Consider the following 16,698-nt stretch of genomic DNA (forward strand, 5'->3'; position numbering starts at 1 on the left):
TTATGACGCAACAACAAAGTCTCAACCTCTAAAGTACAATTCTGAAGTATTTGTACTTTAATTGAGTTTAAATGTGTCCTTTTTCATAATTATAATTCACTGCATTTCAGATAAAAACATTGACATTTCTACTCAATTACATTCATTTGAGAGCTGAAGTTAGTACATTATTTAAAGATTAAGCTTTCAATAAGAAAACATGTGATGACTTTATAAAATATGATGTATTTCTACACAACAAAATATAAAATAATTTAAATTAGCCCCACCTGAACCAGCTACCACATAAAATGATTCTTTACACATGTATGCATCAGTAACATTAATAATTGAACTCTTGTAACATAGCCTACAATTCTTACAAGCAGGACTATACTGCTTGTACTTTTCATATTTAAAAAAACATTCAGCTAATAATACTTTTACTTAGAAAAGATTCTAAATGCATGACTTCTACTTGTACATTTCTATTTATTTATTTAAGTTTACATGCTGTGTGGCTCGTACTGCTTAAGGCCAGGATCTGAACTACTATATAAACTACTTATATTATATATCATATTGTGATGGAAGGCATTTAGTATGGGATGTATAAAACAAACTCCTTTTATTTAAAACAGAGGTGTTTAACGTGAGGTAGAGTGAGGTAGAGTGAGGTAAGGTGAGGTAGAGTGAGGTAGTGTGGTCACTCCTCACTCCTTCACTGTTCTCTCCACTCTTGAGTGAGGTAAAGTGAGGTAAAGTGAGGTAGTGTGGTCACTCCTCACTCCTTCACTGTTCTCTCTACTCTTGAGTGAGGTAAAGTGAGGTAGAGTGAGGTAGTGTGAGGTAGAGTGAGGTAGTGTGGTCACTCCTCACTCCTTCACTGTTCTCTCCACTCTTGAGTGAGGTAAAGTGAGGTAAAGTGAGGTAGTGTGGTCACTCCTCACTCCTTCACTGTTCTCTCTACTCTTGAGTGAGGTAAAGTGAGGTAGAGTGAGGTAGTGTGAGGTAGAGTGAGGTAGTGTGGTCACTCCTCACTCCTTCACTGTTCTCTCCACTCTTGAGTGAGGTAGAGTGAGGTAGTGTGGTCACTCCTCACTCACCTTCACTGTTCTCTCCACTCTTGAGTGAGGTAGTGTGAGGTAGTGAGGTAGTGTGGTCACTCCTCACTCTTCACTGTTCTCTCCACTCTAGAGTGAGGTAGAGTGAGGTAGAGTGGTGGTGTCCTCACTCCTCACTCCTTCACTGTTCTCTCCACTCTTGAGTGAGGTAGAGTGTGAGGTAGAGTGAGGTAGTGTGGTCACTCCTCACTCTTCACTGTTCTCTCCACCACTCTAGAGTGAGGTAGAGTGAGGTAGTGTGGTCACTCCTCACTCCTCCTCACTCCTTCACTGTTCTCTCCACTCTTGAGTGAGGTAGTGTGAGGTAGAGTGAGGTAGTGTGGTCACTCCTCACTCCTTCACTGTTCTCTCCACTCTAGAGTGAGGTAGAGTGAGGTAGTGTGGTCACTCCTCACTCCTCACTCCTTCACTGTTCTCTCCACTCTTGAGTGAGGTAGTGTGAGGTACTGTGAGGTAGTGTGGTCACTCCTCACTCTTCACTGTTCTCTCCACTCTAGAGTGAGGTAGAGTGAGGTAGTGTGGTCACTCCTCACTCCTCACTCCTTCACTGTTCTCTCCACTCTTGAGTGAGGTAGTGTGAGGTAGAGTGAGGTAGAGTGAGGTAGTGTGGTCACTCTTCACTGTTTTCACTGTTCTCTCCGCTCTGGCGCCCCCTGGTGTCCGCGGCGGGGATCGAACCTGCCAGCAGCAGCGGATCAGACTGAAGATGGCGGAGGGCGAGCTGAACGTGGACAGCCTGATCTCCCGGCTCCTGGAAGGTGAGCCGTCTCCTTACTGTCTCTACGTTACACAGACTCCTGTTAACGTCATTTAACGCCGGTTGCTCTCCGGAACCACCGCGGTCGCCTCGCAACAGACGCGGTTAACGAGTTAGCTTCCGGGGCTAATCCGGCTAGCTCCCGATGACGTCACTGCTAGCTGTGCGTGTTTACTAACACTGACACACACGCGTCGTTACCAAGGCCTCCTTTATGTCATATCATTAAACTATCATTATATCATTAAACTATCATTATACTATCATTATACTATCATTATACTAGTGATGGGGTGTTTACTCCTACTTTGCATGTCCATATATATATACATTATACATATATATATATATATATATATATATATATTCTACAACTCCTCCTTTAGCATGTCATTATACTATATGATGGGGTGTTTCATATATATACTATCATTATATATATATATATATATATATATATATTCTACAATCCTTTAGCATGTCATTTAGCATATCATTATACTAATGATGGGTGTTTATGTGTATATATATATATATATATATATATATATATATATATATATATATATATATATATATATATATATATATATATATATATATATATATATATATATATATATATATATATATATATATATATATATATATATATATATATATATATAATATGAATATATACGTGTGTAATAGTTAATACCCGGTATATATATATATATATATATATATATATATATATATATATATATATATATATATATATATATATATATATATATATATATATATATATATATATATATATATATATATGTCATGGCTCCACTGGGTCTTAACTTTTACGCACGTTCATATTCAGCAAGTTAAGTAAGTGAATATGTGTTAAATAAAGGTATGATCATGGTATGATTGCATAGATCACCAGTGCTGTAAGTTCTATCTATTGGTGTTACATTATTGAAACTGGACATCTTAAGATAAAGCTATAGAAATAACCTTACATTTAACTTTAAAACACAAATACATGCATAACCCTGTCTTACACCTCTAGGCTAATTTGAATTGTTGAGAGATAGTTTGCTTTTTTTTGTGAACTAGTTTTCCTTTTTGTGTGTCTCGCTCCTCTCTGGGTTTGTAACTTAAGTGTGTCTTTTGTGGGCAGATTGCTGGGATTCAGTGTTCTGCACATTGGGCCCACGATGCAGACACATTACCTTTTACATGTCTTAGTACAGGTGATTTACTAAACTCAAGTTAAAGACATTGCCAAATCATAAGAGATGGAAGGACTACTGTGTGTAACTCTGACCTCTCCACAATAAGTTCTTCTCTACAGTTTAAAGTCATCTTGTGTTGCCGTGTTCATGTTTTGTACTTGGTGAACAAAGTGAATTTTGTTGGTATGTGAGCACCAGGTTTTTGCACAGAGAGAGCGATGTGCAAAATTAGTTTTGTGTAGGCCGTCCACCTGCTCAAGTGAAGGCAGAGAGTTGTCTGTTCCCCCCTGTGGTATATCCTCTGAGTCAGACCAGACCACTAAGGCAAATTCAGCTGTCCTTGGCATACTTTCCACCAGTATCTGTGACTCTGCTGGAGGGATGAGACACCAGCATGCCAGCACTGAAATGCGAAGAGTTGTTATTTATAGAAACTGCTGGAAAATGCCGTCACACTGGAGATGGCTTATGTTTCTTGCAGTTTCATTTTTATATTTATATTGCTTCTAAATGGAGACATTAATTACAAATAAATAGTGATTCATAGACTGCAATCAACTTCTTGTTTGTGTTCTGCTCTTGACACTTTTTTTTCTCAGCTGGAAAGCTTGTTGGTCCTTCACACACTGTGTTTTTCTGTTTCTCAGCTTGGACTGCAGTAACGTGTTGATTGTGTTGCTCATATTTTGAATACGAGTTGGACTTGGCATCCCTCACAATTGGTCAGTTTGGCTGTGACCTTGTTGATGCAAGATTGCTCTTTAAAGAAGTGATCACACATGACTAATTGATGAGATGTTATCATTTCACAGGTTCTCACATAATAGTTCAGCATTACATTTATTGTTGTGTAAGAATGGTGTAGAAGTAAATTGGCATCTTTTTTTATTGTGTGTTTTTAAACCAAAGCCAGGCTTTCAAATAGGTTTGTAGGACCTACCTTTCAATAATCCAGGTCTTGTACTTTCCCAGTATCTAGGTTCTAGGTTTGTGTGTCTATGTTTGATAAACAACGTATTCTATTTGCTGTACATGTTTGCCTCCAAAGTTCAGTCAGTTTTGTTATGGATATATTAGCTTATAAGAAACAAAACCTGTATCTGTCTTTAACACATGCAGATTTTCTGTTGTTGTTGTTATTTTATGATGTTCAGCAGATAGTTAACATAACGAGGCTAAAAGGTCCCTGGTGCTTTGTCTCTTAACCGGAGAATTTGAAAGGTCTTACTCTTTAGCCCTTATTTTGCATCCCAACATCGCATAATAGCTCACTGTAATTTTTGCCGTCTCAGAAAATGTAGTCTTGAGGAAAAGCCAAGTTTAAGTGAGAGTGCCGATTCATTGGAATTAAAACTTGTGAAAACACTGTGTCACTCTTTCCAGACTCCTGTACAGTCACACACACACACACACACACACACACACACACACACACACACACACACACACACACACACACACACACACACACAAGCGATGATTTGGTTAATGATAGCTGCAAATCCTTGTCATTGCTTCATTTTAGCCTTTTCCCCTCGATGTTCTTAAGAACATAATCTCTTTTTTTTTTTTTTTTTTTTAAATGCCAGGCTGCAGGAGTGTGAACAGTGAAAGGTTCTGTGTTAAAGCTGGGTAGACTAAGCTTCCAAGCTTAACTAGCTCAGCTCCGATGCGGCCCCGTAGTTGAGTGAAGAGCCCTACTGCAATTTAATGCTTCACACCGGGGCACATGTGAAGCAATGTGGAAACTGTGCATAGTTGATAAAGAAAGTTGATGGTAAAAAGCAACACTTGAGTAAGGTTGGTGGAGCCCTAGAATAGTTTTTGGCACTTAGATTCGCCATCTGTGAGGCTCCGTATTCCTCTGGTTCACTCACTTCTCTCAGATTTGGTTGCTATTTCATTAATAATGAGATAATGAGGGAGAGTAGAATGTAGCACACGTGTGCATTTATGTATGCACAAAACTGCATGCTCTAAGTTTAGGAATTGCTCACCAATATATCAGTTAATCCATTTTCCAGCATCCTTACTTTTTTTTAAATTATAGGCTAAATTGTCAGTCTCTAAAAAAAACAAAAAGGCAAATAGGAGCAGCGTTATAGGAAACTTTCTCTCTAACTAAAGCGCATTAGTTTCATGAGGCTCGGCTATCCTTTATTGGAATCTTTAGTGGGCGTCTAGCTTAAAGGCAATACCAGTATGGTAAATGATTCCATAACTCCTTAGTCATGGATATGTTCTTTACTTTTGTTTCCTTTGTCAATGGATAATCTTCATGCAGTCTGTGTTTGATTCGTGTTTTGTGACGACAAAGTGAGACTTAATTTGTGATAGCTATATAAGTGCCATCCAATTACCATTTACAATACTTGTATTAATATAGTGACAAAGCATAATTTGTCACTGTTATGTTACCACTATTATAATGATAATAATAAAAACTTTATGTACAGGATGTAATATATTCGGCAGGAGGATGATTTTAATAGTACAACAGTGCGTTCCAGAGTTCACAATAAGATCATTCTTCAGCCTCATATTTATTTATTATATATTATATATAATATATCTGCCCTTGGCTACCATTTGCATGGGTCACTTTTTGCATAGTTGTTACATCAAGTTACTGATTGTGTTTTATTTATTTTTTTCAAAGGATCTTTCAGGAGCATTGCACTAATCAGGCTGTCCAAAATAGATATGAAAATGCAGACTTTTAAAACTAGATTGAACTGAACTTTAGTTTTATGCGAGCCACAAGGTACCATAGCAAGTAAGCAGTTTTTAATGTTTAATCTCACTTTTCATATCTGATTATTTCAACTGCTGACTGTAGCCGACGTTTTGAAATTCTCCCCTCTCTTTTCATCGTTGAAAGATAAATCTGCTTCGAGAGCTGTGGCACGACGCCAGAAAGTAGGCTTAAGCTAACAGTGCAACTACACAGCCAATAAACCCACACCAGTGCTGAAGATGCAAGCTGCTCTCGTAGTCTAAGCAGTGGGTTTCATAAGTATGGCTGAGACTTAGCAGCTATGAGCCGCAGAGCCATTACGCCCACAGCTCATCAGATTTTAAGATTGCCTTGAGATCCTCCTGAAAGTGTTTTTTCCCCCCCGTAGGGTAAAAGTTATTGTATCGTGTCCTCGTTCTGACAAAGTTTGTAGGTGTTGGGGGTTGCTGGTGCAGCTGTTTTCTTTAACACTGCCAATGATTTTAACCTAACAGTTGTTGACAGCACTGACAGTGTCTTTTCTCTCCTCCTCAGTACGGGGATGTCGCCCGGGGAAGATAGTGCAGATGACCGAGGCAGAGGTGCGAGGCCTCTGCATCAAATCCAGGGAGATCTTCCTCAGCCAGCCCATCCTGCTGGAGCTCGAGGCACCCCTGAAGATCTGTGGTCAGTATGTTGGACATTTGTGGCCTTGTTTTAGGCCATTTTCTCACAACCTCGTGTTTAATTTTGCCCTCCTGTCTTTCACTCTCTCTTAACCCTCTGTACTGTATAACATACTCTACTGCGACATTTCCTCTAAATCGCTTCTTAACTGAAACATTTGAAAGTAAATTAATGTAACCAGACTTGACAACCCTGTGTATGATTATAGAAGGATACATATAGGGGACATTCACACATCTACACAGACTGCGTATCACTTTATTACCCACATATTATGGAAAGGCAGAATAATACGATCTCCATCTCACCAGTTGAAATGCTACCACTATCTTTAGCTGGCTCCAGCACATCTCTGCACACTCCCACGGGCTTTATCTCTTCCCTCTAGTGCAGCGCTGCAGCTGCAAAAACAACTCAGAACTGTTTACTGTATGTGCCAGTCCCTGAGAATACAGTACACAAGCACACATATATAGGCTCAAGCCTACACACAGTTCATTTGTGGCTGTCCTCATACCAGTTTCGTCCCACACACATTTACTATGAGATTGTTGTTCTGTTGACTTAATACTGTGTCAACCTCAGATGGCAGCGTTTGCGTTTCAATTGACATACGTGATATCGGGAAGCAGTAATTTGATGAAGTCATGTTGATACTGTTTCTTATAAATCGTAGAGTGAGTGTTTGACTTTGTCTGTTTACAGCTCTTAACGAGGGCAAACAAGAAAATTGAGTATAACAAAAGATTCGTGGAATTATCTGTTTGACATATTTTACATGAGAATAATTGACTTTTTAAAGGCTTCAAGTAGACCTAACCCTGGCACATTGCTCAAATATATTACTAAAATATGCATGAGTTAGAGGTGGTGTTATTTGTCACTTTGTGGGATTCCTCTGGCTCTTCTTTACTTTCTTTGTTATGTTACTGTACCCCTCTCCTCAGACTGATTACTTGCCTTTTATCCACGGCTGTGACGACAGGCTTTCAGAACACCAGCACTGAATATAAAGACCAAACAGTGAATGCCTTAAATGATTTACTAGGGGCCACATGGATCAGGTTCTGCTCTCACTCTCTCCCTCACATGTTAACCTTAATGCCACTGGCACACTTCTTTGACTCTGTTTTGCTTTATAATTTATTTAAACAGATTACAATTTATTCTTTTTAATAGAGTGTTGTTGATAATGTTCCTTGTGCAGTGACAGCGATGATAATAACCAAACCCGCTTTGAAAGGATGGGTTGAATTGGCTGACAAAAGAACACAAGCATGCACTGTTTATGTGTACTGTCTATGTGAAGGTTTGCATTCTGTGGTCTAGCATACATTTTCAAGGCCTGAGTCGAATAGAGTGCCTTTAATTCATTTCTGACCATAAGTACTGACTGAAAAGTGGCACAAGCTATTCACAGTCTGCTCTACAACATTTTTGAATGCTAAAGTTAATTACGAGGTCTCTTATTTTATATAAAAGTAGTTAATATAATAAATGCATAGAACGCCTTAAGCCATATTTTAGCAGGATATTGCAGGCAGCCTATATTAGGTACACACAGTCAAGCAAACGGTGTTAGTTGTTTACAGTACACGTTGTAATTTCGGGACTCTGAGTAAAGGTGCACATTTATTGTTGTTATTGACTAATATTTTTCTTTCGGTTTGATATGTGTATCACAAGGCGTTATGTGTATTCATAAGGAGAATGGCTTTTACGTTTCGAATCCAACACATGATATATAATACTGCATATATTATTTTTTTATCAACATTTGCCTATTTTCTTTTTATGTCTCTTTTATGCCTCATGCCATCTACAGCAGCAAAGTACTGACTGTAATAAAGTCATGGACCAGAGCCTGTTTGCTTAGTTTTTTTGTGTTTCTTTGTTGTTTCCATCTTGAATTGTGCTGTGAGCAGCATCTTTACTCAGTGTTCCTCACATCGGTGATGTGTTTCTATGTGGGTGCTTTAGAACCTGTTGATTATATGGCTAGACAAGGTCAGGCATAAAATGCACTTGATTATAGCCGTGCTCCTTAAGTACCCGTTCCCTGATGGTAGGTTAATCATGTAATGGCCATTACGTGCAGCATGCATAGACATTGTTATTGTTTGTTTAATTATAACTGATGTGATTTGTGTTGTGGTCTGATCTTTCAGTGCATGGGAGCGTTTCAGCAGGACATTTAACATTGCTGTACCACACATGGATGGCATACTTGGGAGTCATAAGATGTACTGCTGGGTCCTTTTTTAAAAAAATATTTTAGAGTTCTATTATCACCATTTTATTTTTTAAATATTGTGTTGTCTTCAGAGATAAATCACATTTATTTGTAACACTGACCTCAGGGCAGCACTCTGTTTCTTTCCAACTTTCATCTTTTAGCTCAGCTTTTTAGACCTTACATCTCTGTGCTGCTTCTCTCAGAGCGTTTTACCACTGCAGCCAGTGCTGAGTAAATAATTCACTGTTATCCTACAATTTCTTTTGAGAAGGCAGGCGGGGGGGGGACTGCCTGCCCGCCCGCCCTGTAGAAAGCCAGTCTTGGTGAAGCTCACAAATTCACATTCGGTCACGCAGCAACTCTTAGTGTGGAATAGTAAAGCTAACCCGAGGTGCCTTTTCCGGAGGCAGACATTTTCAAAAGGAAAGCAAATCAAACGGTGGTAGTTCAGCTGAAGTTTGATCTGCTCTTATAAAGTTCACTCAACTCCAACAATCTCTGCAGAGATTACAGTCTTTGTTGCTATGTTTCTGTGGTTTTGTTCCTGCGTTTCAAAACGAAGCTAATTGCCTCATGTCCATTTTTGTTTTAGTGCAAGCAAGAATTATTGTTCTGTTGTCCTCTGTATTTACTCTGTTATCCATGCTGTGCTGCTTTTCGCCTGCCAAGTCTAGAAATATATGCTTTCAACTAAATTAGTATTTTCATAATTGTATGTTTTTATATCTTTATAGCAGCGTTCAGCTTTACCTAGATTAGCACAATGCAGATTTAAAGTGTTATGTGCAGAATATGACAAATTTTATTGCTATTGTGGCAGATTTACATTGAAATAATGTTGGTTGGAACACAAAAAGAAGTGCAAAATCCTATCACTGAAAACTTGTGAAATACATCTGACACATGGATCCAGGGAATGAAATTCGCACCAGCTACCTGCCAAATACAGGGTAAATGTGGGCTGAGGCAATTCCAGGTCATCTGCCATCATGCAGACAGGTTTTTACTTAAGAAAGTTTTTCAAAATCAATTCCATAATTAAAACTTGTCAGGGATTTATGTTGCTGACTCAGTGTTTACAATTCTTCAGCTGGCGGAAGTTGCAGACCAAACATTAAAACGTTCAGTTCAATTCTAACACTATTGCTGCTTTTTTTTTAATATAATTTATAACTTTCAGACTTTCAGAAATAATCCACATATTCTGGGGAAAAATCCCAATTCGAAACACATGCACACTTTTTTTTTTTATTATACATTATTTGATCAATCATAATTCCACTCCAAGCATCTGCCCCTTAGGCTCTCATGTTGACTAACACCAAACATTTCTGGAAGACAAACGTACATATTTTCTAACTTATATCCATGCTCACATTTTTGACACTGCACACACAAATTTCAAACAATGTGTTCACCAGGGGGTTCTAAATCCTCACAAAATGAATAGTATATGAGTTACGGTCTTTGACGGGGAAGCAGGTGTAGGAGAAAAGCGCCTCATCTTAAACTCTATGCAATGAACAGTTGCCATCACCTTTGATTGCTGTTAGACAGACACAGCTGATTGAGCTAAATAGTGCTGCTAGACACACAAGTACTCCAGCCACAGCCCATGTTTAGGCTTTTCTCTACTTATTATATTGTCAGCGGGAAAACTCCATTCAAAAACCATTATTTTTATCTTTTAAAGCCAGCAATATTATTAAACATCTTTTAAATGGTTCAGAAAGCTCAAGAATCTTAACTAAGACTACAATAGTCTTGTTGGATTGCAATTCCATGTTAAAATGGCTGCTGTGAAAATGGCTTATTACAGCAGTTTTAGCTTCCCTTCATCGACCATATCAGATCAGACTTTAAATTGTAAATGGACACAACCTGCCCAATCTCCTTAAATCTTATGCTCCAATCAGGACTCTCCGCTCTCAGAATGCCGGCTTCCTGTCTTTCCCCAAAAGTGAAAAAGAAGTCAGCAGGCTAGAGGGCCTTTTCCTATCATACCTTCTCAAATAGTAAACTCCCTGTAGACATCAGAAAGTCTGTTTTTGTGATTCTGTTAGACAATTAAAGGAAACCTCGATTCATTTGAGTCTTTTCTCTAAAAAACTCCCATCTAACTCATTGATTACTTCATGTGTCATTTTAGCATCCTGCATTCACAATGCAAGTTCCTCAGAAATTGCCCTCTCTAGTTTTAAAAGCTTTCATGATTTCCTACTGACAGATTGTGACCTGGCCTATGTTGCTGCAGAACTGTATTAATACTTTAAGACTTGTTTCATTGAAGTTTTTATGTTGTATTATTAATGTGAAGGATTTTGAAGTTGTTACCAGTACTTGCATCAAAACTCTAGATGGCAAGCTGGGCCTGCGTGTCCAGGGCAAAGGGAATGATTAATGGTGGTAAAACAAACCAACCGGCTAAGCACAACATGAGCACTGAGAATAAGAGCCAGCTAGACTTCAGACATTCAGAACTGTTCCTTTTAATCATTTGCACGGAAAAAAGTGTGTTTTTGCATGCCACCCTCAGGCACAGGCAAAAATAAGCAAAGGTCTGTTGCCAAATAGGTTAGACGCCAGTCGTGGTTTGGGTTTGGTGCCTAGATCACCGACGGGCACCAGAAGATACAAAAAAATCCTGCCAGATACTCGCATGTTAAATTATTTTATTTCTGTTGGACATTTTAATCCCGGGGCCAAAGCCTGTTATTATTGTCCCAGTCTTTTTGGTGAGGCTCACTGCAGTCATCGCTGTCTGGAGCACTTAGCCCAAATTAGAGCAGCCCCTGAGTTGGTGGGAGCGGATATAAAAGAAAGCAGGTCTTGGCTTGGTGATGAAGTGAAGCTCCCCCTGCAGAGATCCTGTGCTTTTGCTAATAGCTGCTCCAGGACATCACTCACTGATGTCAAAAAAAGAGACGAGGTTGACCCTGAGTCCTGGGAGAGTTGTTATTAAAATGAAAAAGAGTTTGTGTGGCTATGTGCATGTGCTTTCTTTTTGTGATTAACCTGGATCGGCAGCTCATTTCCCATGGGCCATGGCATTGATCTGGTGGCAGTTGTAATGGCTCACTTTGTGCGTGTAGCCTTGCTGCTGTCGTCCCAGTAAAGCATATGCACATATCATATATATGAATATCAAAATGCATTCAGAGAGATAGGAGTTGATGTGTGTGTATATTTGTGGGGGTGAATATGTGGTTTAGAGATAGAGAAAGTTTTTGCTTCTGTAATACGTCCTACACTGTAATCTTATACAACTGCATCACCACTGTTTCTGATAAGCTCTTTCCTTTCACTCCACTATCTTTTATTCTTTTCAATGTTTTCCTTTCTAAGTAGTTCCCACTATGTGTAATACATGTGTGTGAAGCGGCCTGTCCTTGTGACTGCAGTACCTGCACACTAACTCTCCCCTGTTGCCTCTCGCCCCCTTCTTTAGGTGACATCCATGGGCAATACACAGACCTACTGAGGCTGTTTGAGTACGGTGGATTCCCTCCAGAGGCAAACTACCTTTTCCTGGGAGACTACGTGGACAGAGGGAAGCAGTCCCTGGAAACCATCTGCCTCCTGTTGGCCTACAAGATCAAATACCCAGAAAACTTTTTCCTGCTCAGGGGCAACCACGAGTGTGCTTCCATCAACCGCATCTACGGTTTCTACGATGAGTGTGAGTTGAAATACACTCAGCCTGCACACATATGCACACAAACCCAGCAATGAAGCACATCTATAGTTTGTTTTTTTAATAATGTGTGTTTTATATGTTTTCCACCAGGCAAGCGCAGGTTCAACATCAAGTTGTGGAAGACCTTCACTGACTGCTTTAACTGCCTCCCCATTGCTGCTATCATTGATGAGAAGATCTTCTGCTGCCATGGAGGTGAGAGAACTGTTTGCACGTATTTAATCCCCTTATCCCAATTGTTAACTTAACTTTTTGATGCCCTGGTTTTCGAAATATAATTGCAGTACAGATGTAACCTTTTTTATTTTCTATTTCAGGGCTATCGCCTGATTTGCAGTCAATGGAGCAGATCCGAAGGATCATGAGGCCAACAGACGTGCCTGATACAGGTAGTGTGTGTGTGTGTGTGTGTGTGTGTGTGTGTGTGTGTGTGTGTGTGTGTGTGTGTGTGTGTGTGTGTGTGTGTGTGTGTGTGTGTGTGTGTGTGTGTGTGTGTGTGTGTGTGTGTGTGTGTGTGCATACTGATGTACTGAAAATGCAGAGAATTTTAAGGGAGAAATCCAATGGAGGTGACCTTTCTGATTTCTCCCTAGAATTTATGTTTTCCTGATTAAATATTTTTTACATCAGCAGATCAGCTGTGTTTCGTCAGCTGGATCTTTAGCACATTCTTTTCTCCTCCCTTCCTTTTTTAAAAAAATCTCCATCTCTCCTCTCTTTGTGTGTCTCAGGCCTGCTGTGTGACCTTTTGTGGTCGGACCCAGATAAGGATGTACAAGGTTGGGGTGAGAACGACCGCGGGGTCTCCTTCACCTTCGGAGCAGATGTGGTCAGCAAGTTCCTAAACCGCCACGACCTGGACCTCATCTGCAGAGCCCACCAGGTAATTATGAAGGGGATGAAAGTGGAGAGCCTGGATGTGGAGTGTGTGAATGCAGGAAGTGGATGGCAAGCAAATTCACATTGTTTGTTTGTTTTTGTTTTTTTCTTAGAGGCGTAAAATTGGTTGGCCGTCTTCGGCACAAGTAATTAGAGTGGCTGATGCAAAGACACAGACACACAAGAGCTAAACCACATATTAATAGAGCTTGTGCAGCAGTCTAGCCGTGTGTATGTCTCCTTTTTCTCCATGCATTATTCATTATAACTTCATCTAGCACTCAATTATTGTCACTCTTTTTTTTTTTTTTTTTTTGCTGAGGTTAAATAGTATAAAACAGAGAACGAGAAGCTACTGTTTACATATGAGACACTGGCGTCAGGTTTATTTACCTGAAAGATGAATAAAATACGATTCATTATCAAAATTGAAATGTATAATTTTTCTGTTACGCAATAGCTATTTCGGCTCTGTGTTGTCCGTTTCACATTGATTCCAGTGTGGGTGGTTATGGACACTCAACCATGATAGCAACGTTGGATTGTGAAACTAGCCGAAGATCTGTTTCTTGGTATTGATCCCTGTAGGCGGTTGGAATAATGTCACGTGTCTTCCAACAGGTTGTGGAGGATGGATATGAGTTCTTTGCCAAACGCCAACTGGTCACACTTTTCTCTGCTCCAAACTACTGCGGGGAGTTTGACAATGCAGGCGGCATGATGAGTGTTGATGAGTCCCTTATGTGCTCCTTCCAGGTAGTTTGAAGCTTTTATATGTGAACATTTATGCTTATTGCCTTTTGATATTTGACTAATCTCAGAAACACTTACACGTGCATCTTCTCTCTCTCTGTTCATTTGTCACTATTTAAAGATCCTAAAGCCCTCAGAGAAGAAGGCCAAGTATCAGTATGGTGGTGTGAATTCTGGTCGGCCCGTCACCCCACCCCGCACCACCCAAGCCCCTAAGAAGAGGTGAACGCACAGCCTTGGCTCCTCCCCTCCTCCTCACCCTGTCCGTCCCTGCAACCCCTGTAACTCCCCTGTATAGCGAAGGTACAGGGCTTATCTATTTGCCCAAATCTTTCTCCTCTTTTCTCCCCACTCACCCACGGCCTCCCCATCTCCACTGACAGCTCTTTTCTTAATGTGTATGTGTACATAAATTTGCTGTGATCAATCTGTTTTATTTTTTGCCTGTTTGTCGGTGTTTTTGATATTATTAACAGATTCTCTTTTTTTGTGGTTTGACCTACTATGCCATTTGAGGTTTTCTGAGGTTCTGTGTCGTCTCTGTGTAGAGGGGCAAATGTGACTGAATTAGAGGAATTATTTTTTTCCAGTTTAACAAAACAAACACAGTAGATATTGAACATTGTATTGCCTTGACCTCTCAAAAATAGCAGAGAGAATCCTTCCAATGTGTTTTAATGAGAATGAGGTTTCCGTGCTAAATCCGTAAGAAAATAACATTTCTTATATTCCGGTTCAACAGTTTAAAAACATTACAGGATATGTGGTGCACTTGCGGTTGTCGTGCAGGCGCACATTTTATATATTTAACCCCTGAAAAAGTGCACCTCCCCATGAGTAGCAAAGAATGTGAAGAGACCGGCTTGAATGAAATACAGAGGATAAATCGGATGCTGCTGGCAGTGGACACTTTCCCAGAAACACAACGCCCTCTGGGCATCGATTCCTCCACCCTGTTATGCCTCCCTGTGCCTCGACTCCCCTCAACCTCACAAAAGAGTGCCGCTCCTCACACGGAGCTGGTATTGACATTTCCCTGGTTCTATTTATTATTTGTTCTCATCAACATAATTTCCCCCCATATAATCCTCTTATCCTCTGGATATATGGTGTACTAAAAGTGCTTATGAAGGATAGAAAATATCTAACAGCACTGGTTGCAATTTTGTAAGTGTCTAACGTATCTAAGTAAGCCGTACAGTGTTAAAAAGACCAAATAAATAAAAAGCAAGCTTCACATATTGCTCCACGGTATTTGAATTGTTTAGTGCTGTGTTTATAGAGTACATAAAAACATAATGAAGAAAGGTTTCTCTTGGAAGCTTGTAGGGAAAAATGACTGCTATCCTCCTGGCATCACCCAGTCTGTTCTGGTAAAGAGTATGAAAACCGGAGGAGTCTGCAGTGGGTGGCAGGACCAGGCCGTTATGCTCTATGACAGTGATGCCACCTGGTGTATAAAGACAGTAGTACAGTACAAATCAGATGTGAATTTCTAACTCGACAGCTCAGGATGGGCTTTTCATTACATTGCCGGTACAAAACGTGTGGTCGTTCACCACGAGGAGGTACTGGCAGATTACTACAGTCGACTGCAAATGAGATGCAGTTGACTCTTTGTGTGGAAACAGTTGCCTCTTTCTTTCTTTTTTTTTGTGTGCTCTTTTTGGTATCATTCTTTCTGTTGTATTTCTATGTTCTCTATTGACATTGCTTACATTTTATTCACTTAATTTATTTCCTAATACTGATAACAAGAAAACAATGAGGTGTTACCAAAAGCTGTTTTTTAATTCATACAAGTTTGTTTGAAAGTCTGTAAATTCAATAAAATGGATGGAAACCAAAATCGTTTTCTACTGATGTCTGTCGTGTCAAGAAATTTGAAACGTTGCAAGTTACTATTCTCTACACTTCTTTATCTCAACATACAACTGATGAAGTATTAGTAAAAATGATCGTAAAGCAAAGGGACTCTTTCTCTCCTCCTCATGTGTCCTTGAACCCAGTGATGGTCTATGGGACTGGGCCCCGCAGACGCTTCTTTGCCCAGTTCAGAGCTCTGTGCATCGGCCCTGAATACAACCAGAGGATCAGTGGCAGGAGAAAACATGGAGTGCCCAGGTGGAGGTAGGACAAGATCCAAGCAAAGATGATCCACAGTCCCACTTTCAGAAATAGGAGACTGTAGTAGATGATGCTCTGGGAGCTGAATGTGGCGTTGGCCTGGAGACAGATTTAAATGTATTCATTTAAACATCTATTTATGCTTCCTGCAATAAAACAGGCTATGATGGCTGTTAAGTTTAGGAATAAATGGACCAATAGACTGTCTTGCCAAACCTGTCCATCCTGAACCTTCACTGCGTCCGTCATCCTCATCAGACCATCACTGTCATCAGACTTCAGGTAGTAGAGGGTCTGACCGGAGAGAGTCCTCTTTTTCTTCTCAGTCTGCCTAAAAGGCTTTCTTGGCTGTTCTTCTTCTGCCTAAGAAGATGTTGAGTTAAGAGCACTTATACAACTATGGAATATCATAAACCAAAATATTAAGTTAAAACAGATATGATCTATCTATTTATCAATTTAATCAAATGGAATGAATGGCTTAACTGTTGAAGGCTAGCTACATTATTGCCAGAGCTCAATAAAA

General features: G+C 39.8%; 1 protein-coding gene across 1 annotated transcript; it reads left to right on the plus strand.

Moving 5' to 3' along the window:
* The first annotated feature begins 1,773 nt into the window (after positions 1-1,773).
* LOC129102995 (serine/threonine-protein phosphatase PP1-beta catalytic subunit-like) lies at positions 1,774-15,885 on the plus strand. Its single transcript, XM_054613233.1, has 8 exons — positions 1,774-1,861; positions 6,349-6,480; positions 12,165-12,395; positions 12,504-12,608; positions 12,731-12,802; positions 13,145-13,296; positions 13,914-14,048; positions 14,167-15,885. Exons 1-8 carry the CDS (start codon positions 1,810-1,812, stop codon positions 14,269-14,271), a joined length of 984 nt encoding a protein of 327 aa, XP_054469208.1. The 5' UTR covers positions 1,774-1,809; the 3' UTR covers positions 14,272-15,885.
* Positions 15,886-16,698: the final 813 nt, after the last annotated feature.

Source organism: Anoplopoma fimbria, chromosome 15, assembly GCF_027596085.1.
Source record: "Anoplopoma fimbria isolate UVic2021 breed Golden Eagle Sablefish chromosome 15, Afim_UVic_2022, whole genome shotgun sequence".
Lineage (NCBI taxonomy): Eukaryota > Metazoa > Chordata > Actinopteri > Perciformes > Anoplopomatidae > Anoplopoma > Anoplopoma fimbria.

Bases quoted from the DNA above. Each gene is read 5' to 3' on its own strand.
- LOC129102995 (XM_054613233.1), top strand. From the start codon at position 1,810: ATGGCGGAGGGCGAGCTGAACGTGGACAGCCTGATCTCCCGGCTCCTG. The intron at 1,862-6,348 runs GTGAGCCGTCTC...TCTCCTCCTCAG, and splicing joins GATCTCCCGGCTCCTGGAAG to TACGGGGATGTCGCCCGGGG. The intron at 12,803-13,144 runs GTAGTGTGTGTG...TGTGTGTCTCAG, and splicing joins AACAGACGTGCCTGATACAG to GCCTGCTGTGTGACCTTTTG.